Source organism: Cavia porcellus, unplaced genomic scaffold, assembly GCF_034190915.1.
Source record: "Cavia porcellus strain 051 isolate PalLab524CR breed Dunkin Hartley unplaced genomic scaffold, mCavPor4.1 scaffold_16, whole genome shotgun sequence".
Taxonomy (NCBI): Eukaryota; Metazoa; Chordata; class Mammalia; order Rodentia; family Caviidae; genus Cavia; species Cavia porcellus.
This window is the reverse complement of record NW_026947499.1, coordinates 11,990,329-12,014,581: the sequence shown is the minus strand read 5'-3', so window position 1 is coordinate 12,014,581 and position 24,253 is coordinate 11,990,329. Positions and strand designations below refer to the sequence as shown.

General features: G+C 51.2%; 1 protein-coding gene across 3 annotated transcripts in view; it reads left to right on the top strand.

The window, feature by feature from the left end:
* Positions 1-24,018, top strand: part of Tbx5 (T-box transcription factor 5) — a 44,691-nt gene extending 20,673 nt beyond the window's left edge. For all 3 annotated transcript variants that reach the window (XM_013142256.3, XM_063225699.1, XM_013142255.3), the window contains exons 8-9: positions 13,403-13,629; positions 23,042-24,018. In XM_013142256.3, the coding sequence (XP_012997710.1) occupies positions 13,403-13,629; positions 23,042-23,616 (802 nt within the window). In that variant the 3' untranslated portion in view covers positions 23,617-24,018. The remainder of the gene's footprint in view (positions 1-13,402; positions 13,630-23,041) is intronic.
* The last annotated feature ends 235 nt before the right edge of the window (positions 24,019-24,253 follow it).

The window sequence follows — 24,253 nt, the reverse complement described above, 5'->3', positions numbered from 1 at the left end:
CCTCGCCAGCCACGGCCTCCTGACGGATTTAGCCCTGCCCGCTGCCTCTTCTCGGGACATTTTCCAGGCTGCTGCCACGCAGACCCCTGGGAAACACACTCTGGAGGGGCCACTTCACAGCTGAGAGCTCTTCTGGGGCCGCTGGGGTCCTTCAGGACAAGGCCCAGGCTCCTCCTGGCTGACCACGCCCCCTGCATCCGGCCTGGCTGTGTCCTAGGTTTGCCCCTCACCCTGTCCCTGCTGAAGCAGAGGCCCTGGACCTGGGTGCTTTCCTTGGCGTTTAGCCCTGGCATGCAAATTCCAACTACCTCAGACTCCCAGCTCAGCCCCGGCCATGTCCTACCCATCCTTGGCCTCCTTCTGGCCACAGGCAGCATGGTCAGCAGGTGTCTCCTTCCAGAACTGCACCTGGCTTTCCTGGGTGGGCCCAGGCCCCAGCCCTCAAAAATCCACAGGGCAGATGTCAGACAGGAAGGGAGTGCTAGGCAGGGGCTGTGCAGATGAGCACACCGGCTGGCAGATACCTGTACTTCTCAGTTCTTCTGTGATGTCCCTGGGGAAAGCGAGATGGGGGGAGTGGCTTTGAGGTCAGAGGAGCCCGAGGCCAATGCTGAAGCTGCACTTATCACTATGTGACTTTGGACATGCCACCTAACACAGTGGACCCTCAATGTCCCCCTCTGTAAAATGGGCACGAATAAATACAGCCTCCAATGTCCTGGGTTTGGTTAAGAGTGGAGTGAGAAAACACCTCTGCAGGGTTTAAATCTTAGCCCACACTCATTAAAAAGAATTGTTTTTCTTCCTTTTTTTTTTTTTTTTTTTTTTGAGATGGTGTCCCTACATAGCCCAGGCTGCCTCAAACTCAAGGCAACACTCCTGCCTCAGCCTCCTGAGTGCTAAGATGACAGGTGTGTGCCACCACACCCGGCTCACACAGTAAAACTGAGCTGATCTGGAGGAAGACTCCCTGTCACTGCCAGTGTTGCCCTTGCCTGGAATTTATTTTAGGCCCTTGTCTCCCCCTCCCCCCTCCCCAGGTCGCAGCAGGTAGTGACAAGTAGGGACTGTGGCTCTGCGGCCCTGGCTCAGCCGTGATAACAGTGAGGCAGGCTCAGTGCTAATCTTGCAATCCTGTTTCCTGTCCCCCACACACCCGGTGACAGCTGCCTGGAGGAGACAAGCGAGAGGGATGAAATTTGCAACAACTGGAACCAGGAGAGGGCAGCGAGGTGGGATTTGAAGGGCCGAGCCCAGTTCCCAGAAAGAACTCTCGCATTTGCTTGGCAAATGTTGGGCCATTCGCCCTGCTCTCTTGGCCCAACTTGGCTCTTGTGTTTGGTAAAGGCCGAGGAGCTCTTAGATATATTTCCAGCCTTCATTGATGCTTTCCGGTTACAGAAGCGATTTCTACCTTCTGTAAAAATGGGAGACCCCAGACAAGCACAGGGGAGACAATGAAAGCAGCTAAACGCCCTGGCTGCAGCTACCTGGAGCACGCGCCTGCAGAGGCTCACCTGGGACTGAATACCGTGTCTGGACAATCAGCGTTTGCTAATGTTGGTCCCCTGGACCGGTGACCAAGGCGACAATTGTAGATGGTGCTCAGATGCACGAGTGTGCTGGTGCTGTGATTTCCTAGACGATGTGGCTCAGAATGAGACGTAAGGAAGGAGGAAAAGAAGGGAGAGAAAGAGGGAGGAAAGGTGGATTGATGTAAAGCTGTTTGAGGGGGAGATAGTAACCTCTGAGTGGCTGGCAGATCTGGTGGCAAGCTTTGGGGAACCTTGTGAAGCTAACGTGCACACAACAGAAATCCAGCAGCTACATGTGCAGGTGGAACCTCCAGGCCTCCTGGCACCCCGTGCTTTCATGGAACATGCCTGCCTTTGGGCTTTATGTCAGTCATGGAGGTCAAGGACTCTTCCTAGCTGTGGAGGGGGTGGGGCCAGGTGATTGTGAAGAATCTGCTGGGAAGAGGGGTCCTCTGAGCTGGTGGCAAAGCGGCATCAGGGCTCCCCAAGTCTGGGCCCTGGGGCTGGAGTCAGATTCCAAGCATCTCAGGAAACCAGCTGGGGTGTGTGTGTGAGCATTGTGACAGGGGGTGCAATGGGAGTTGCTGTGTAGCACAGAATGCTGGAGAGGTGGGGATGCAGGGAACAGCATCTAGTCCAACTTCCCCCATCATAGAAGGGGAAACGGAGGCCCAGAGACTTACCGAGTTTTATCCAGTGCTCGCTGTATGCTGGGCACTGGGGATTCTGACCCCAGTCAAGGCACACAGGATGAAGGACTGTGGATGGGGAGCAGGTCTTGGGTTTGGGGTCCAGGCTGCTATCTTGAGAGGCCCTGAGGCTCCCTTGACCCTCTGTTCCCCCATCTGTAAATGGGGGCTCATGATTGAACCCACCTCCAGGGCCCCTGCAAAGACAAAGTGAGGTGACTATGTGTCGTGTGAGTTAGCTTTCCATCACTGGAACACAGTACCCCCAGGAATGAGCTTGAAAGGAGGGAAGTTTCCTTTGGCTCTTGGTGCTGGAAGGTTTAGTCCAAAGGCCATGCTTCTTAAAGGAACATCTCCTCCCAAAAGTGCTTTGGGCTGGGGACCAACTGCTCACGTACCAATGCGCAGTGTTCATGGACTGTGTGTGGTATGAAAAATGATCCCCAAATCCAACGCAAACTGGCTGAGAGGCCCAGCTGCCAGGCTTGCCCATCTACCCTCTGTGTGTGATGCTAAAGCCTGGCTGGCCAGCTCAGGTTGTAAGAGTATCCCCAGGCCTTTCCCAGTGCATCTGTAGCCCACGGCACAGCAAGGAGGTGTGGTCAACCTCAGTTCTCCCATGAAGCACTCTGAGGCCCTCTGAGTGCCCCCATGGCCCTGTGGTTGCAACCTGCCAGGCCCCTGCTGCTCCATAGGGATCGCCTGGGCTGCGCGGGAGACCAAATATTGCTGGCTGTCTCTGCCAAGTGAGGAAGGAAGGGCCCGGAAGATGTGTAGTTTGCTGTGGGTCAGGATTTGGGAGGAGCTCCACTGGGGAGGACTCACTGGCTGGGGTCTCAATGGGGGTCTACCCAGGTGACCCACATTGATCTGCTTCCTGGTGGCATCTTGCTCGGCAGTTCACTGGCAGCGTGGGGTTTCAGGGTACCCATACTCTCACAGGGGCAGAAGCCCGATGTCCTAGGCCACCCTTGCCTCAGAAGTTGTCAAGTGTCATTTGCATTGCATTCTATTAATTGAGTATGACTCACTTGGGTGGTTCAGATTCGAGGAGGAGGGACAGGACACAGATCCTCCTCCCCGAGCAGGCATGTGAGAGACAGTGTTGCTGTGTTTGAAAACTGTCCAGTTTGTATGGAAGCATGTATCCCGGTCCCTGGCCTGGACAAATGCTCTGTTGCTGTTGGGTCTTGAGACGTGGTGCATGTCCTGTGGTAGCCAGAGGCGGGGCTGGCCTGTCCAGCACCATGCAGGGGCTAAGAGGCAGGGCTTGGCTGCGAGCTGCGTTAATGCATGGTGGAGAAAATACCCGCTTCCTCCTACCCCCATGAGCTGTTCTGCTCCTTGTAACACAAGCAGACTACAGACTGTGAACCAGCAGTGGAGGTGATCCTCTTGGTGAATCCTGCTTTCCTAGCGTAGAATACTGCGTGGGCATCCCTTAGCCAACATGCTCAGGACTGGAAGCATTTTGGATTTGGGAGTTTTACAGTTTTAGCACATATTGGCTGTGAGGGCAGTTTAGGTTTTTTGGATTAAAGATGCACCATTTCTGTTTGGAACATTATTGGAACATTATTGTGGCCGCCTGTACCACCTCATTCTTTTACTGGGCTGCTGAGGCATCGGGCAGAGTGATCCCAGAACTGGGGTCCCCTGGGTTTCCACTTGGGCTTGCCGAGAGTTGGAACCATCTACTCACAAAGTGGACGGGAGAATTCAGAGTCCAGGACGTTTCAGCTAAACCAGCGTCGACCTGATGCTTAATCCCCACTCCTGGGTGTTGGAGGGGTCTACACGGCCACTGGCCACTCTCATCCACCTCCGAGGCGCCCAATATCACCCCTCCACCTGTTCCTCTAGGGTGGCCACTCTGAATCTAGTCAGAGCAAAGACCCGCAGGAGAAGTCATGATATAGGAATAGAAAAACATTTCCAACAATTTCAAAATATTCCTGGAACTGGGGCCCCTCGAAGGTTAAAATTTCCTCTTTTACCCCTTTCCTTCCTGATTTTAAATTAAGTCTTAGCTCCTGGCCACCAAGGATGAATTTTCCGCAGAAGGTTTGGTGCGCCTGTGTTCTCGTGCTTGTGGCTAAAGGGAATCTCGACGCCCTAACAAGGGGTGATTGCCAGCACGGAGATCTGGAGGCGATGTGAACCCCCTACCCTGCTGTCATGTTGCCCTGTGGCTCGGCTTCCTCCAGGCGAAGCAGGTGTTCTCAGGGAGCAGGAGAGGGGTTCTGCCTGGAGAGCAGTTGGGGTTTGTCTGCAGGGTCTTGGGTGGAGCTTCCTGTCAAGGGCATCGATGTTCAGAATGGCCCCGACTGGTTCCCGTGCCGCCAAAGCATCTCCCGCCTGCTGCCCGTGCCCGCCTCAGCGTCCTCACCTTCTAGGGCAGCGTGGTGAACGATTCCCTCAGCAGCATTTTCCCCATTTCTCTTGGGGTATAATTGGCAAAACCGTGTACTCTTAAGATGTACCACAGTGTTCTGATGTATGTGCACACTGTAAGCTAACCACAGTCCCCTGACTGTCACACCTGTGACCTCACACAGTTCAGGTCCCCCTGCTTCCTTTCCCTTTCCCTCCCTCCTCCTCCCTTCTTTTTTACGGTGTGGTGCAGGAGATCGAACCCAGGGCCTTTGCACATGCCAGACACACATCCTTTTCTTCTGGGGTGATAACACATGACACCTACCCTGTTGTCATGTGTCGGGTACTTAACACAGCACTGTGACTATGTTCACATGCTGTTCAGTGCATCTCTAGGACATACTGCTCTTGCAAAACCAGCAGTTTGTATTCCTTGACCGACATCTCCCCCAGTCCCTGACAGCCACCGTTCCACTTCATGCTGTGGGCAGTTTGAGGATTTTAGATCCTACATATAAGTGAGACTGGCCTGGCTTGTCTCGCTCAGCACGTGACCCCAGGTTTGCTTGTGTTGTCTCCGATGAGAGGATGGCCGTCTTTCCAAGGCCGAGTGGTACACTCTTCCGTTTCTGAATTCCTTCATTTGTTCATCTGCTTGGCTGACTGCACATCTCAGCTTGTGAGACAGCTATTCAGCGGGCACAGGGCCCAGATGTCTCTTCAGTCCTACTGCGTCCTTGTCCTTTGGGTGGAGACCCGGCAGAGGGATTGACGGATCCTGTAGTGGTTCTACTGTTAGCTTTTAGAGGAGCCCCTGTCCTGTTTTCCATGATGAGTGTGCCCAGCTGTGTTCCCACCAGCAGTGTGCAAGGGTTCCTTTCTCTGCTACGTTACTCCTCCACACCTGCTGCTGTCACTTGCAGGTGGCCATCCTAACAGGCGAGCGATGTCCTCTCCTGGCTCTGAGGTGCACAGTCCTGGGGGCAGTGGAGCTGAGCATGGCTCCATGCACCTGCTGAGTGCACCTGGTGTGAGCGCTATGCGGCTCCCTGGCCCTTTTAAGAAACTTATTTCATTCCTTTTGGTGCTGGGGATTGAACCTAGGGCCTCATGTATGCAAAGTGCTCTGTCTATCAGTGACCTGCACCCCGCAGCCTGCCAGGTATTCCCATTATTATTACTATTGTTGTTATTATTATTGTCCTACAGTTGAGCCGTAGGGGCTTCCCTCCCACAGCTGAGCAGCATTCCTGACTTCCTGTGGGCAGCCGATTCTCCTGGAAAGCTCATTGCAAAGCACCTTTCTGTGTCTCCCAAGAGGAGGCGCTGGGTTATAGCTCTGGGGGTGTCAGATGCTGCCATTCATCAGGCTCTCATGATTCTGATGGACATGTCCCCTGGTTACCTTGGGGTGATCTCTTGGTCCCCAGCAATAAGCAATCAGAAAGTGAGCCGAGGTGGGCTGATCTAGGGGAATGACACTTTTGTCCATGCATCCATCCATCCATCCATCCATTCATCCATCCATCTATCTGTCCATCCTTCCATCCATCCACCCATTTGTCCAATTACTCTTTTTATTTCCATTGGTGCACTTCAAGCTAAGTTGTAGACGTGAGTATGTTTTACCTCCAAACATGTCAGCACGCACATTATTAACTAGGATTCAATTTTTGCTTAAATTTGCAGAGTGACCTGCACAAATCTTTGGTGCACTTCTCAGGTTTTTTTTTTTTAAGCACTGGGCGTTGAACCCGGGGCCATCATTGAGCTACACCCCGACCCCTACACCATCCGCTGTTCGATAAGTGCATGTACTCATGGAACCCAAGCTTCTATCAACATATAAAACCTTCCCATGGCCCCAGAAAATCCCTGCATTCTGCTCCTCACTTTCTCCTTCCCACTAGAGGTGATGGTCCAGTTTCTGCTACAAGTTAGATTCGCCTGCTATAGACTTTTATAGAAGAGGAACTGTACAGTGTGTCCCCTTCTGTGGAAGATATTTGTTTTCCTGGGGAGCCTTTAAAACTCCAGAATATCCAGGCTGCACCCCAGAACAATGACACAGACTCTTCAGGGTCAAGCTTAGGTGCCAGTAATGTGTTTAAATCTCCCAGATGATTATGGCGTCAGCCAACTTCGAAACGCATTCCAAAGATCTCCACAACTTTTTTTTTTTTTTTTTTTTGTCTTTTTCGTTTTTATCGGTACCAGGGATTGAACTCACGACTGCCTGCTTGCAAAGCAGGCGCTTATGCCACTGAGCTAAATCCCCAGCCCCAGATTTCCACACCTTTACCCTACACTAAACTGTGACTCCCAATAATCCCACCTCAGGAGTCAGTGACCTTACAGTCAAATTTTATTTTACTCTGCAGGGTTTCTTTTTTTTTTTTAAATTTTGTGGCTTAGAGGGATTGACAGACTTTATTAATATGTAAAACATTTAGCATTTGTCCGAAAGCAGTTAGAACAGGATGTAGTGCTACCTGCTTGTAATCCCAGCAGAAGGATCACAAATTCAGGGCCAGTCTGGGCAATTTAGTAACTTGGTGGGATTCTGACTCAAAATAAAGTAAAATAAAGGGCTGGGGATGTAGTTCAGTAGCCGAGCATCTCTAGGTGCTCACCAACCCCTTTTTCTCCAGTACTAAAAGATAAAAAAGTATTTGCTTCGGTGATGTGGTCAGGATCAGAGGTCAGTCACCTAGAGGTCCTTGACTTGCTCCTGTAAGATCAAGGGACCCGCATGTGATCTCCCCCAGAACAAAAGAGGCCTCAGACCATCCCTTTGAGTAACAAGAAGTGGTTGTAAGGTCAGACCAGTCCAGGCCCATCCAGGCTTCCATCCTCCACCCACCCTCTCAGCCTCTCTCCAGAAATCACTGGGAAAGGGAGTGAAGCTAACAGCCCGCTAAACTGCTTTCCATCGCCAGCTTTATGAGACCACATTAAACTAGGAAGGGGTTCGGGTCAGGGTTTGCTCCCCGGCTGGATTCTCTAACGCGCAAGCACCGTGAGCTCATAAGAAGCGTAACTCACACTGAGCTTCTTGCGTGATTTTCCCTCTAGCTCCTTCCTCGGGGGCTCAAAACTATCCCGCGAGATTGCCTTGCTCTCCTAACTCTGCAAACGGAGAACGAGAGACCAAGGGCCCAGCATGACCGCCCATACGGCTGGCCCGGGTCTGCTTTGCTGGTTCCGGAGGAGCCGCCTCCAGCACTGGCTAAAACCCTGTCAGGAATCACCAACCTCTTCTGAGCAGCCAGGCAGCAGAGGCCTTGCCCTAGAAACGTGCACCAGCTGTAAATATTTGATCTGTGGGGAGGGAGAGGTGATAGACCCTCTTGTAGGCTGAGAATCAGTGTCAAAATGCGATGTGTGATTTACAAGCTGGCGCCATCCAGCAATGCACCTCCCACTCACTCATCAGGCCATTGCACAGCAGAAGGAGGTGGCTCTGCTTTTTTCCCAGCGCTGGGGCCCTACCAGGGGTTCATGCATGCCCCTTACAATCACAGCCTTTATTGTTGTCTTCTTTGGAAGCAACTTCTCACTACATTTCTCAGGCTGTGCTCGAACTCACAATCCTCCTGCTTCAGCCTCCTAGAGTGCCGGGAATGTGGACCTACAGCACTGTGTCCAACAACGATAGCTATTCTTCTTATCACTGTTTTCCAGACAGGAGAGAGGGGCTTGGAGAAACCCCAGCCAGTGTGTGGCTGGGTTCTTAAGTCAGGGGACACAGCACAGTACCACCTGTCTTTGGAGGCTGAATTTGAGTGTGTTATCTAGATCAAGGAGAGCCCAAAGCCTCAAACCAAAGCTGTCCCCAGTGGTCAGGGAGAGGTCTTAAATTTCTCGGTAAAGCTCAAATCCTACAGCCCTGCCGCATCTGAGGCTGGGGGATTTATTTACTTATTTACTTGAACTCACAACTCTGCATTTACCAGGCAGGGGCTGTCCCCTGGGCTCTATCCCGTGCCAGAGGGATGGTGCCGGCCTGCCGCTCACCACTGCCGATGCTGTGTGTGGATGACAGGGTGATTATAAAGCGATTTGCAGACCGAAAGGAGCAAGTGATCATTATTTGTACCAGGCTGAATCCAGCAGGTGGTGTGACCTTGCTGGCCCTGCTGTGACCACCGTGTTGGATCAGAACACTCCTCTGCTCCAGGATATTAGAACTGATACATCAGGCAGGTCCTCCTGGAGGTGTATGTCCCCCACCCCTGCGCCCCCCCCCCACCCCCGCTCCCACTGAATTTGAATAACAGATTGAAGGGCTAACAGAAGAGGAATTCGCTTCAGGAGAACAGGGAATTTACGGACCACAGCTTGCCCCAGTGCATTTGCTGTGGGCCTTTGAAAACACATCTGCCAGAAATTGGGTAAAACAAGATGGCAAGGCCCTCACCCCGCCCTCGCCCCCGCCACCTGCTCCGGTGAAAAGGCCGATTGAGGCGGCTGGAGTGGAAACCATTCTCGGGGGCATTCCCTAGCCGGTGGCGGGCTGAGCACGCAGTTCGGCTGTGGGCTTCAATATCCCCTTGTAATGTTTTACAACCCAGACTGGGTGACAATGGCACCATTCACCGCACCCGCTCACGCTCACGAGGAACAGAACAGAGAGGGGCTGAGCCGGGCAGAGCACGTGTCCTCTCACCCTGGCCACATCCTGAGACTGATCAGAGCTGTCCGTGGTGAAGCCAGTCCCCTCCTCGGTTGTCACCTGCGCGCTTTGGAGTGGTTGCGTTTACCTAACAGTTGGTGTGTGGGCAGCGGTCTGGAGATAGATGGCAGCTTTGGGATGGGACTGTCTCTGAGCTGTGCAGTCTGGGGCAGGTGGCACAACCTCTCTGAGCTTTTTTAAATCTCTAAAGCAAGGCTAGTCAGACTTGTGGACTGAGGTTCTTTTCGATATTGGATAAAGAAAAATGGAATAGCAGCCGGGGCGCGTGAAAGATCTTAAAGAACAAATTGTGGGAGGCAGAGGAGGAGACGGGATGGGGATGGTGACTGTAAGGAGGGAACCAGCCCCCGGGCTGCCTGTGTCTGCAGCCACGCAGGAAAGCGAGGTATCTGAGCATCACCGAGGTTTCAGCCACAGTGACGGACGTCCACAGGGTGGGCTGGCTGACTGCTCAGCTCCAGTGACGTGTTGTCAGCAGACAGCACCCTGCCAAGGTTGAGGCTGCTGATTCCTCTCTGGTGCTTCAGGCTCCCGCCTGCCTGCCTGGACCCAGAGGTCCCCAGCCCTGCCCCTTCCCGTCTGACACCTGTCACATGGGCTTGGAACACTGCGCTTGTGGCATCAAACAAGATGTTCTTGATGGGTGGGCGGCGGAGATGAGGTGGGAGGCTGCAAGGGCGAGCGGTCCTCGGGATAATATTGCTTCCCCGCTCCTGGGAGCATGGGCAATTGAGAGCAGGGCTTGGCTTTTCCAGTGAGTAATTTTGCAATCTGGCGTGGTTGGATAGGAGAATTCCACGGAGTCCATTGATACATTCTCTTGTAAATTCCCTCAGCCAACATATTTGGAGGATTATTTTCTTTAATTAAAAAGAATAACCATCCCTATTAAAAACATAAAACCAAAAGACATTTTCCCCTTCCTCTTGGAACCCTGACAGCCAAGTACTTGACCTAAACCGACCCAAATAGAATTACCAGCGAGATTTGACAACTCCTGTGGTGTTTTATTATTATTATAACTTTTCTTATTCCTTTCTTTTTTTTTTTCCATTACGTCACTTGAACCGCAAGTCTAGAGCTGCAAAGCTAATTTCATTCCTTTCAGCCAGCTGTCCCAGGGGGACAATTGGGCCAGCAGGGCGGCTCCCAATGGCTCCAGCTGAGGTCTGAGATGGCACATGCCACAGGGAAGCTTGGCCAGGGACCCCTGGGTGTCGAGAGGGCGTCTGCAGTCTCATGGAAACTTGGCAGATACCGTGTGCTTCCCGCTGGCCACTCTGACGTCCTTTCAGATGACAGACAAAGGCAAGGACAGCGGGTGGGGGATGCCTATGCCTCTGAGGATAGCAGAAGGGAGTCATGATCCCCAACCCCTGCTCCCCTAAAAGCATATTGTGCTTTAGAATTGAAAGAAGCAATCCGGGGATGATTGGGCTGGAATTCTGACTGTGTCCTTTTCTAGTTCTGTCACTTTGGAAAAACTAATATTCTGTAGCCTCAGTGTTCTAATCTGTAAATTGGGGATGAAATTATGCCAACTTCATAGGGTCACATAAAGGAGGAAGTGAGGTCAGGCACAGTGCCGCGCACCTGTAACCCCAGCACTTGGGAGGCTAAGGCTGGAGGATCACTATGAGTTCAGGGCCAGCCTGGGCTACATAGTGACTTCATGGCCAGCTGCAACTGCATAGGGAGACCTTGTTTCACTGAGTGAACATCGGAGAAGAAGGAATCTTCTGCGAACCTTCAGGAGGTTTTATGTGTGGTGCGTTACACATTAAATAATGTCAGGTATACCCTTTAATTTTAATAGGTGTTTATTTTAATTGCTTAGAGGGATGATAGTACCATGAGCTTATAAATCCCTAGATATCATTGCTTATGGTGAGGCTAAGCTCATTTGGATAAAAATTTAATTTAACACGTGTGCTATGTTAAGGCAGGCATAGCGGTGTGTGTCTGTACCTCTGGGAGGTCGAGGCAGGGTGATTGCAAGTTTGAACTCAGACCAGGCAACTTAGTGACTTAATAAGCCCATGTCTCCTGGGCCGGGGATTTAGCTCAGTGGCGGTCTGCCTGGCAAGCATGCAGTTGTGAGTTCGATTCCTGGAAAACAAAACAAAACAAAACAAAACCCAAGCCCATGTGTCATTAAAACAAGATAAAATTGATCCCAGGGGCTTTACACGGAGTCACATCCCTAGCACTGTGAAAAAAAAAGTTAAAGAATATTTGGTTATAGGTGATGGCCCAAAATCACAACTGACCGCAGCCTGGAGCTTCCTGGACTTCCTGATTCTCTCTGGCAGTATGGAGCTCTTAGAATCAAAAGATCCATTGCATGAGACAAAGGACGCAGCTTCTGAAGGAGCTGTGCTGAGGGGTGGCCCGAAGACGTCCTGAGTGGCGCTGTCCTGCTGCCCTGTGTCCATGCATTGTTCTTGCCGACCTGTCTGCATCCCTGAGTGTGGGCAGCCCTCTCCCCGCAGTGCGTGTAGGAGTCTTATAGCTGAATGCTTTCTCTTACCCAGTCAGATAATTCTCTCCATGGTCTCTTTTACTTGAAAGTGTCTGTACTGTTCATTGCACAGCACATGTGCACACATTTGCGGGGCGCAGTACCACGCACTTAAAAAGACCTACCACAGTCCGGAGCTGCTTCTGTCTTTTTAGTCTCCAAGCTCCCTCTCTGCCTTCCTCCCCTGCAGACCCCATCTGCGGTCCACCCCATCCGCCAGGCTCCGATTAGGGTTCCTGGTGTTTCTCAGCACCCCCTTTACTTTCCCAGAAGTGGCTTTCCAGGGGCTCCCCGTCCTAGCAGGGAGAGGGCAGGGATTTGAGTCTGGAAGCTGAATGGAAGGTGCAGGAGCAGCCATCAGCAACAGAAGGGCCGGCTCTGAGCCCTTGGGCAGATGACGCCGCGGGTCATCACTCTCAGTTTCCCTGTGTGGACGCGCAGGCTCGGCAGGCTGCGTCTCGGAAGGACGCCCTGCAAGCGCTGCTTCTGGGCCCGGAAGTTGGCTCCGTCTCACTGCAGACCGCAAGCTCTTTTCTATCTCCTTTCTCTTTCTCTCTCCTCTTCCTCCCTTCCCCTCTCTTCCTCTCACCTCTGCTCCATCAGTGGTGATGGTGAGTCCCATTTATTGAGCACTTATGAGCTGTGTCCATTCTGGAGTCTTTCCCTCTCTTCGCTCATCCCGGAAAAACCTTTTTACAGATGGAAAGTGGAGCCGTGAAAAACTAAGTACTTTAGTGGCAATGAGGACTGTAGCCTCAAAAGGAGATTCCAAGACACAGCCGGAATCTGCCTGGGTTTGAGAGACCTAAGACCATACCTGACCTTCCTACTTTTGGGCAAAGACCTCAGCATTTTTTAAGCACAGGTGCAGAGCCAGGTGTGGTGGTGCACACCATAATCCCCTGTGACCCCAGCACTCAGGCAGATGAGGCAGGAGGATCTCTGCGAGTTTCAAACCAGCGTGGGCTACATAGTGAGTTCAAGGCCAGCAAGAATTATGTAGCGAGACACTGCCTCAAAAAAAACAAAAAATAAAAGACAGGTGCATAGAGGTTAAGTGTAAATAACTGCCCAAGTTATCTGGCTTTTTGTTTGTTGGTGAGACACAGTCTCACTGTGTAGCCCATTCTGTGCTTAAACTCACTATGCAGTCGGGGCTGGCCTCTAACTCATGATCTTTCTGCCTCGGCCTCCCGAATGCTAGGGTTATGGGTGTGCCCCACCATGCTTGGCTGTCATCTAGCTTTTGAATTGGGGAATTCAGACACAGAGATTATGTGGAAGTACCTCCAAATGCAATTAATAGTGAAGGGGGGCTCCTAACTGGGGAGTTCCCTTGCCTCTCTGTGTCCAGAACTCTTCCTAGACCTGCTCGCCCAACGTATAAGGCATGAAAAGTTAGTGCCCTGATACAGATCCATGGCATATGAGGCACACGACGTAACTGGGTCACTTTTCTCCTCCAAGGTCTCCTATTTCTCAACCTGTGACCTTTCTGGTGGTTTTTTTTGACTTGTGGCTCAGTCAGTGGAAGGATCTGTACCAGCACACTAATGCTCAGGATTTTCTGTCTTCTCTTTTGCAGTAAAGAATATCCCGTGGTTCCCAGGAGCACCGTGAGGCAAAAAGTGGCCTCCAACCACAGCCCTTTCAGCAGCGAGCCCCGCGCTCTCTCCACGTCCTCCAACTTGGGGTCCCAGTACCAGTGTGAGAATGGCGTCTCCGGCCCCTCCCAGGACCTTCTGCCCCCGCCCAACCCGTACCCCCTGCCTCAGGAGCACGGGCAGATCTACCACTGCACCAAGAGGAAAGGTGAGCGCGCTGACCCATGGCCTCCTGCCGAGTGGGTGCGTGGGGGATGGGCACTGGGGTTGGAGCATGCGCAGTGACGTTGCTTTCCACTAGAACGCGTAAATCACGGGAAAACATAGTGATGATCAGAAATTCAAGCCACACGAGGAAAACAAGAGACTCCCTTGATAAATTCCACTTCCTTCTGATCCCTTTCTTGTGGAAAACGAACATGACATATTCAGATCTGTTTCATTTATTCATGCAAGCTTGCATGCTCTGCCGCGTGCACATGCACTGTAGCACGTGCATGCGTGCACACTCAAAATATTTATACGGGTGGCACGCACATGCACGTTCAGAGAAAGAAGCTTTGTGTGTCCAAGAGTGTGTGTCTAAGGGTCGAACCCAGGGGCTCTCTATTATACCTCCGACCCTTTTTGATTTTTCATCAGGCTGGGATTATAGGCATACACCATTGTGCCCAACGAAACTTTTGTGTGTTTGCTTGTTTACTTTTAATACAGGTGATATCATACAGCATGCATTTTTCAGCTTCCTTTTTTTGCCCCTTCGCTTTGGGTTATGGGGTATTTTGGGTGCTGGGGATTGAACCCAAGACCTTGTGCTTGCCAAGCACGTGCTTTACCACTGAGTGACACCTCCAGCCCCAAGATGGAATTTTAGATATGTTTTTGTAACCCTTGGTCTGCTTTGTTCTTTTTTTTTTTTTGTCTTTTTCCTTTTTATCAGTACCAGGGATCGAACTCACGACTGCCTGCTTGCAAGGCAGGTGCTTATGCCGCTGCGCTAAATCCCCAGCCCCTGTCTGCTTTGTTCTTGCTAACCTCCACAGAGGAGGTACTTCCAGGATGCAAAAGATGAAGCAGCTTTTTTTGCCTTCCACTGTTTTCTTTGTCAAATAGAAATAGATGAATTTCCCCTAAGTGATCTGAACCGGAGAGGTGGTGTCAAAGAAGTAAAAATTGTAGGTACCTCTGGTAGCTGGAATCAAGGTGCCTGGCATAGTGGGAGGTTGCTCTGGCCATTGGAAGGCTTTGGTGTACAAACTGGCCCCCTGGGGAGGGGAGGGCACACGCAGAGAAGCCTCAGAGACCTGGCTCTCAATCTCAGCTCTGCTGCCACTTCCTGTCCGGGGGACCCCAGACCTTCAGCGTCTCTAAGCCTGTGATTCCCCACTTCGTAAAGGGTGCCAGGTTCCCCAGGGCACCTGATGTCTGATCAGCGCTGTGTAGCTGGTAGCTGCAGCTGAGTAGGAGGTGGACACCACTGTGGACATTAAGTCCCTGGAGGAAATGAAGAGACAGCTGTGGTCTCAGAATTGGTCAGGGGGCCCCATAGTTGGCATTTGGGAATTTCTGTGAGTATGGACAAGTTGCTTAAACTCTTAAAGAGAGACAGAGACAGAGACAGACAGACAGAGAGAGAGGCTGGGAATTTGGACAGGTCCTTTCTCATAGGCTTGGTATGAAGTCATCGTAGAATCATGCATGCCCAGTGTTGGTTCAAGGTCCATCAGTAAGTAGTCACTGTTTTGTTCTGAGTTTTCAGTGTGGCCTGTTGAATCTTGGGGCTCCAGCAGCCACATGATGCCTTTGCATATCTGGGGATCTGAGTCTGGGCCTCTAGAAAAAAGTCACTGGCCTCAAGCACCAAGGAGGCTTTGCCAGCTCCCCCGGGGCTTGAGTTGCCACAAGGGAAGCCACACGGCTTGACTGTTTGACGTTTACCTGTGCTGGGTTTGTTTTTTGGTTTGTTTCTTTCAATCCTGGGGATGGAAGCCAGGGCCTGGTGCATGTGAGGCAAGTGTGCTGAGTTCTAGTCCTGCCCCCACCTTGGATCTGAAGGAGGCTCAGGCTGTCGTGGGTCCTTAGCAGGGCTGGGAGCTGACCTGGGGGACACCTGACTTCTCTCTGTACCTCCTGGATCTCGAAGGCCTGAACAACATCACCCCAACAGCCCCTGGACCCAACTCCCAGCGCGTCCGAAGCTGGATGAGCTGGTGACCAGATGCCTGCAAACACGTGTGTCCCTCTGGGGGCAGCTGGGGAGGGGGAGTTCCCTGGAATGCAGGTCCTGCCCAGAGAGCCTGCTTTACATTACCCCAAAGGTGCCTTTCCTTGGTCCAAAACCTCTCAACAACACTGCTCGTTGGGTGCTTTTACGGATGGGAAACTGAGGCTCAGAAAGATTAAAAAGATGTGGCAGTGGCTCCCCCCCCCCTTTGGCAGTGAACGCAGGGCCTTTGCACTGAGCTGCATCCTGGCCTTTTTACTTTTTACTTTGAGAGAGGCTCTGGCTCAGTTGTCCAGGCTGAGCTCAAACTAGCTGCCATCCCAGAGTGCTGGAATTACAGGCCTGTGCCACCATGCTCAGCTTTGTAGGTGGTTCTTGAAAGTGGACTTTGAACCCAAATCTGGCTCAAACAGGTTTGCAAACAGGGTAGCCGGTGCCCTTAACCACTACTCTGCCCTGTCTCTGGTCCATTGCTTTTCAGCTACATCCTCAGAATTATGCCTTCCATAGAGGATCTGCCTCGGAACCTGGGTGAGATGTGCTGGTTATGAGCTCACCGGGTTTGAATTAAGGAGCTCTGTTTATTAAATTGATGCCAGACCAAAGGCAAGGGAGGAGGAAGTTGAGAAGAATCAAAGCGAGTTTTAGGTCAGCATTTACAGCGTCCTACGAATGTGTCCTACGGATGCCTTTCAGGCGGGTGCATTGGGAAGATTACCGATGCGAGGCTGATAGAGCTGTGTGGTTGTGTGAGCAGTTGCCTTTTCCAGGACACTTGCAAGGTCCTCAGATGAACTTATAGTCAACTATGTGGCCACTGGGGCAGGGCTGGAGTTGGTGGCTGGTTTGTTGCAGAAATAATCACAGTTGCTGATACATTGCAGCAGTGTGAGTGTGGGTGGGTTGCTTCACCTCTCTGTGCCAAGTGGAAGACAGTAGCAATGTCCAGCTGAAAGGGTGTGGTGAGATGACCTGAGCCACATAAAGAGCTCAGGACAGCATCCAGCGCTTCTGGACGTGGTAAATACCCACTGGCCCCTGAGGTGCTCTTCATGGAGTCTGTGCACTGATGAGCAGGTCAGGCATGATGCCAGTGACCTTAGAATTGTTTCACTGAGATTGCGATTGGATGCTATGAAGGAGATGTGTGCAGGGTACCAGTGATCGCAGTGGGGCATCCGACTAGGTGGGAGATCATGGGAGAATTGGAGATGGCACCTGGGCAGTGTGGTAGCCGGCTGAAGGTCTGCAAAAGGCTGAGCTGCAGGACTGCAAGTACGGGAGAGGGGTGGGGGTTCACCCTTGAGAAAGGCAGGCACAGCCCTAGGTGACAGTTTCACTAAGGCGTGCAGGTGTCACCCTGGCCCTGGCCCTGGTGAGCAGCTGTTGGCAGAGTAAACAACTGGGCGTGCCAGCACTAGGTTTTTAGTTTGGGAGTGGCCACTTTGCAGGGACAGTAGCGACCTGAATGGACGCCAGAGACCCACGGAGGGGCTGGTGCAGGCTTGGAGGTGTGAGTTGTTGGGGGAGAAGTTGGGGATGCGGGTGGAGAGTCAGGACCAGGACGAAGTGACTGGCTGGAGATAACGAGGTGAAGAATTGTCCCCTTTTTTCACAGATCCGGAAACTGAAGCTCAGACAGGTCGAAGGACCTGGCTGGTGGGTGGCCCAGGCTGAGCCTCCCTCTGGGGCCTGTGAACGTGGGGTGCATGGGGTGTACATCTTGGAGAAGGCCTGTTGCCCATCTCACCTCCCTCTGCCCCCTAAAGAAAGCTTCTGGTGACGGGGAACATGCCAGCCAAGCTGTGTGTGTCACGTCTGAGCAGAGACAACAAATAGTGATTCATCATCAGCCTCCACAGTGTGAGGAGATAAGGAGTCAGGGAGGCTTCCTTCCAGCTTGGGATCCCCGCGCAGTGATAACTCCGTGGGTGGCTCCCCTGCTCCGTGCCTGCTGGCTGGCTATCTGCTTCCCCTCATTGTCTGCCTCCTGTGCAGCCAGCCCAGGAGCCAGGCCCAGAGAAATGTCAAAGGGCCACTGGGCCAGAGGCCGCCCTCGTGTTTGGACTGCGCTGTCTCCAAACTATCACTCCCGATGGATTGAGTCAGAAAAGCTGAGAAGGTCTTTTATCAATGCCACTCAATCAAACCCAGGACCCGGGGCCTGGGATAGAGCTTGTTTGTCTGTCTTTCCCCTCCGACCCTGACTCTTATTCTGTCCCATTAGCAATCAAACATTACCCAAATAAAGACTGGAGCCAAGCCACTTGCAAACATGGATGTTCCAAGGGGAAGGGGCGGTAGGTGCTGGAAAAGGCTGTGCAGCCTGCATTTTCTCATGCTGTGTATTTCTAAAAAGCAGTTTCTCATTCTTTCCTTTGTTGGATCCTCATAGCAGCCTTTGAGCTAAACAAAACACCCTCACCCCCATTTTATAGGGGGCAGAGAACTAAGAGCTGAGGCTAGAGTCTGAGAGTGGATGATTGATGAGTGATGGACCTGGGCTTCACTCATCAAGTAAATATTTACTGAGCGCTTAGTATGTCCTGTGCACTGTGCTGGATGCTTGGGGATAAGCAGAGGACCAGGAGGAAAGGCCCTCAACCTTCGAAACACTTGAATTTGTATCTCGGGGAGAGATATTAAGTCTGCAGTTACATTGAATGATTTCAGATGGAGCTGAGGGGACACTTGGAACAGTCTTTTTCTTTTTTCTTTCTCTTTTGGCTGTGCTGGGGCTGGAACCAGGGCCTCCTGCAGGCCAGACAAGTGTTTTGATTGCTAGTTGAAGTCTTTGCTGTAATATCATTCCCATCATTTCCATTCTAACCTAAGTGCTAGAAGCCTGGGAACACACACTCACAACCCATCCGTGCTTCCATGTATCCATCCACACATCTAATCCATTCATCTATCCATCCATCTACCCATTCACCCATCCATTCATGCATCCATCTATCCACCCATCCACTCATCTGTCCATGCATCCATCCATCTATCCACCCATCCATCTATCCATCCATGCATCCATCCATCCATCCATCCATCCATCCATCCACCTATCCATCCACCCATCCACCTATCCACCCACCTGTCCATCTATCCATGCACCTATCTATCCATCCATCCATCCATCCATAACGGGGAAGGGTTACTACTTTGCCATGTTGGCTGAGCATGTTGAGTTCCATGAAAGTAGAAACTCCAAGACCAGCTGTTAGGATGCTCTATTTTGTGAGCCCAAAAGCCTAAGTTAGAGCCATCATTCTAACTTGCCAAAGGTCACTTAGCTGGAGAGTGACCACTTATCGCTCAGACTCGATGGTCTCTGTCCATGAATCTTTTTTTTGTTTTTTCTTTTTTCCAGTACCGGGGATCGAACTCATGACCGCCTGCTTGCCAGGCAGGTGCTTATGCCACTGAACTGAATCCCCAGCCCCTGTCCATGAATCTTGCGAAAGTGTTTCATCTAAGCAGACTCAGTCCGCAAGGGAAATGACCCATTTGGGAATTGTGAACATATTTGCTTAATAGGATTAGTGATTTGAAAGGAATTCTGTGAGGCTTCCAAGCTCTGGAATCCACTCAAATACCCCCAAGTACTAGGTGACCTTCAGAAAGCCAGCTGTCCAGTACTCCAAGGGAGAAAATAGGAAACAGTGAGTAGCCCCGGAATATTTGGATAGATGAGGTTAGAACCAAGAGATAGCAAAGTCTATGCTGACTTACTGTGCAAGGAAGATAGCAACTGAAGTGTACTTAGCATTTATTATCTCAATTAAGTACAACAAGAAGTTTGGGTTTCGTTCCTGCTTACAGTCAAGAATTGAGATGGTAGGCGTCCAGTGATTCATGTAGCAGGCATCAGAGCCAGAACTGTGTACCTTAAAAATCTGGGTTCTGGAGTCATCATTACAAAGTCACTTTTTACGGAAGCAAAACCATCTGGAAACTTCCCAGGGGCCAGGGATTTTCACAGTGCTCCACTGAGAGGAGCGGCAGAGTTAAGTGCATCCCTGTTATCTTTGAGACTTGGCTGGAATCAGGGTCGCTGGTTGCTTTTTCTTTCTGGATCACTCCAGGACCTTCACACTGAGCTACACTACCAAGACCTTCTTTTGTTTTGAGTCCGAGTTCTGCTAAATCACCAAGTTCCCCAGGCTGGGCTTGAACTTGCCATCCTCTTGCTTCAGCCCCAGAGTGCCAGGGTTACAGGTGTGCACCACCACGCTTGGCCTAACACACACTTCCTGCAGCTGAGTGGTGGACTCATCTCCGAAGACCTGATCCTTGACCACAACCCTTACAGAGTCATGGACGCTAGTTAGATAGAGGAAAAGAAGCCTAAATCGACCCCTGTCCAGAGCATTGATCTTGACTGACCTGAAGCTTGGATCGTTGCTTTGGAATTTCTTTCTAAGATGGTGAGCACCGAGAGGAATGGGAGAAGGCTGAGGGTCTGCTTTCATCAGTAAACCACACTGAGTTTTTCCTAGTGCTCTGCATCAGATCTTTGGAATATTAAAGACTGGAATGCATAATTTTACGATTTTCTAAAATGTGTTCTGGCCTTTTTCTTATTATACTCCTTTTTTGACTTGTAACAAATCTGGAAAGGGATCAGAAACTTGAGAATGGTTAGCTTGCTCGGTTTTCTTTCTTCCTTTCTTTCTTTCTTTTTCTCTTGCCAGGGTACCCTGCAGCTGTACCTTCTATTATTGAAAAGGGGAACGCCCTGGTTAAATAATAATAACAAAAAATCCAAAGTTTATGAGTCCAGCAACGATGGAAACATTCAGATTTATGGATCTGGTGGGCGGAAGGCAGAATGGATGGGAAAGAATTGGGAAAGGAGGCAGCGGGGACACAAAGGAGCCCGGTGTGGCAATGGCTTTGGGACTCCAGCGAAGCACCCGTCTGAGACACGGCCACGCGCTCATCTGGATGTCTTCAAACATCTGGGTTCCTGGCATGATGAGGTGGAACACCTGCAAGAGTGACTTCATTTTTCTCTTTCTTTTTTGTGCAAATGTTTGGGCATCCTATGGGTCCCAGATGTGTCCCAGAACAAGTAAACCTGGATGCTGGGAAGCGAGTAACCATGCTGTGAAATAACTTTTGACCCACTCTTGGTGTCCCTTAGGGAATGTGGACGTGTTTGGTTGGACGCCCAGAGCCGAGAGATTTACTGATGTCCGAGTGATTTATGTCTGTGGTTTGCCTCCAAGTCCCAGCCTGTCGCCCTTCCTCTCCCACTGCTGCAGGACAGTGGGCACCGGCCGGGGATGTGCACCTAAGGTCATATCTTCCTTGGTTACCTCACTGGCTGTGGCTCCTGCCCCATTCGCAGGAGGAGCTCAGTCAATATCTTCTGGTGACTGGAGGAGAGAGACACATGGAACAGGAGAAAACTAGACAGCTGGAACCAGGCACGGTCTTGCCTCTGAAACCAGGCTCTGTTCCTTCCTTGCTGTGTGACCTTAAGCAAGTCTCTCTGAGCTTCACATTCTGCCTCTGGGAAACAGGCACCAGGGCAGATCCCTGGAGGAACTGCTGAGATTTCAGGAGGCCCACTTAGTAGGTGTTCAATAAATAACAGCTCTTGATTTTTCCTCCCATTATGTAGTATGCTGTTTTGTCTTCCTGACTGTTGGTTAGCGTAGGGAGTTGTGCAGAAGCTCCAATTAATTTGCGCCTGTCAAAGTTTGTCCTTTTTCCTTCCCTTCCTGTCTGTCTCTTCCCTCCCCTCCCCTCCTCTCCTCCCATCCTCCTCCCCTTTTCTTGTGCCCTGGGGTTGGAACCCACATGCTAACCAAGTGCTCTACCACTGAGCTACATTCCCAGCCCCAGACACAATTTCTTAAAGTTGATTAGGAAGAGATTGGAAGATGAGGAAAGGAAGTGTTCAGTTCAGAGGGTCACATTCCAGCTGAGGAAGGAGCCTGTGTTGAGGTTTGCACCTTGGTATTTATCCAACCAGTACAGCCCCAAAGGAATTGGTGAGAGGGGTCATCATGGCTTAGATCTTAGATCTTCCATGAGCTTGACTGGCAGGCTGTCTCTGCAGCCAGAGCTGCTGTCCTTGATGGCGGTCAGGAGAGCCACACAGTGTGAACCTCATTTAGATTCTTAGCACCCAATGAGGTAAGTGCTGTGGACCCTAATTCAGAAATGACCAACATGAGTCTGTGAGGGCACATTCCCTGCTGGGATCACACAGATGTTGAGGAAGGAGCTGGATGCAAGCCCGAGTATGTCTCGGCCCCTTAATTTAGGAGCTGGACCTTAGGGAATTCTCACATCCCTGAGTTCTGTAAACAACTGCATGTGTGCATGCAATATCAAAACATCGTGTTACGGTGTATTTTTCTAGGAGACTGCCCAGCCGTGCACTTTTGTTAGTTCCTGGAGGGGCCAGTGGCTCCACAGTGTGAAGGAACTCGCTCTTCTCAGAGGTGGGATTAGCTCCTGCTCCTGCCCTGCACCAGGAACTAACTGGTGTGTAGAGGGAAGGGACTGGCTTTGCAAGGAAAGAGCAACGTTTTACTTTGTACATTGTCATGAAATACTAGCTGAATACCTGCTTAAATATGGCACTGGGGAAGGGCTTGATTCAGGATCCCATCCCTTTGTCTATGTGCCCATTCATCCACTCACCCATTCATCGTCCATCCATCCTTCCATCCATCCATCTGTTTGGCCGTGCATTGCTCACATATTCGTGTGTGCTTCTTCCATGTAGCGTGGTGGTGAACAGCTGGGTCTTTGTAATCAGACTTCTTGAGTCTAGACCTGGATCTAACATTTATAGGCCATCCAAGACCTGGGCTGAGTCACTTAACCTCTTTTTTCCCCTATCATCTGTTAAATGGGAATAACCTCTTAAGGCTTCTTGTGAAGATCACATGGATCCCCACTGCACAGTGCTTAGAATGCTGTCAGGCAGAGTTAGTTAGCTGGATTTACTGCTATTGTTGGAACTGTTTTATCATGACTGGGCGTGTGTGAGATATCAGAGCCTGGGAGTATAGTTAGATAAAACAACAACATCCTGGCTGCATGGAATTTACATGTTAGTGTAAAGGGAAAGTGATAGCAATAATAATCGCTCTTTATTGAACTTGCCTTGTGTTGGACTCTGTACTAAGTGCTTAGCACATATTTTCCCATTTAATTCTCAATGATGCCCTTCGTAGGACCTGTTTCATTTTACACATGAAGCAGCTGTAGGTTCAGAACTCCGTAGCCCGGGGATTTAGCCACGACAGTCCACCCCTTTGGATCAGAGTGGAGGTTGGAGCTAATAACCTCCTCTTCTTTGGCCGAGTGTCTGTCTCTGCTCTTGGTTGTCTGGTGGCTGGTCCTGGTCTCACTGGTGTCTCTCTTCCTGTCTTAGATGAGGAATGCTCCACTACAGACCACCCCTACAAGAAGCCCTATATGGAGACGTCCCCCAGCGAAGAGGACTCCTTCTACCGTCCCAGCTACCCCCAGCAGCAGGGCCTGAGTGCTTCCTACAGGACAGAGTCCGCCCAGCGGCAGGCCTGCATGTACGCCAGCTCTGCACCACCCAGCGAGCCAGTGCCCAGCCTGGAGGACATCAGCTGCAACACGTGGCCCAGCATGCCCTCCTACAGCAGCTGCACGGTCACCACGGTGCAGCCCATGGACAGGTTACCCTACCAACACTTCTCCGCACATTTCACCTCAGGGCCCCTGGTCCCGCGGCTGGCCGGCATGGCCAACCACAGCTCCCCGCAACTCGGAGAGGGGATGTTCCAGCACCAGACCTCCGTGGCCCACCAGCCTGTGGTCAGGCAGTGTGGGCCTCAGACTGGCCTCCAGTCCCCTGGCAGCCTGCAAGCCCCCGAGTTCCTCTACTCTCACGGCATGCCCAGGACCCTGTCCCCACACCAGTACCACTCTGTGCACGGAGTCGGCATGGTGCCAGAGTGGAGCGAGAATAGCTAAAGGCAGGCTGGCCTCGTGAGAGACATCTGCCAGGGAGAGAGCAAGAGAGAAAGAGAGACAATCGTGAAGACAGCCCATAGACAAGGTTCGCATTGCACCCTGTGTGCAAGTTGACACTCGGGCTCGCTGGACACTGACATGATTAGTACCTTGTGACCACCATTCAAAACTTGTGGCTCTGTTGTTTTGTCTCAAGACTTAAAACAAAACAAAAGAAGATGACCCGCACCCTACACCACCACACTCTTGACCGGTCATATCTCACCACCCCAGGTTTCTTTGTTTCCTTCTTTTGGGTTCCAGAACATCGGCCCCACTGTTTGCTCCTGATGCATAGTCGGGGTCTTTCTCTGTCCTGGTGTTAATGTTGACTTTGTTATATAATAAATAATAATATATTTTTTTCCTTCTAATTTTCTTCCTGGGACCCAGTCCCGTATTAGAGGGAGATCAGAGGCAAGTCTAGTTCAAAATATGTCTTTGTAGGTTTCCTAACCAGCCCTCAAACTTTGACTCACCAGCCTCCTGTCTGAGAAAAGCACCTACCTCTGCCGTGGAATGTTTCGGAAGGGTTCCCCAGTCCCCAGCTGGTGTTTTTGATTTTGTTCTGCCTTCGCCGTGGTTGTGATGATGCTCG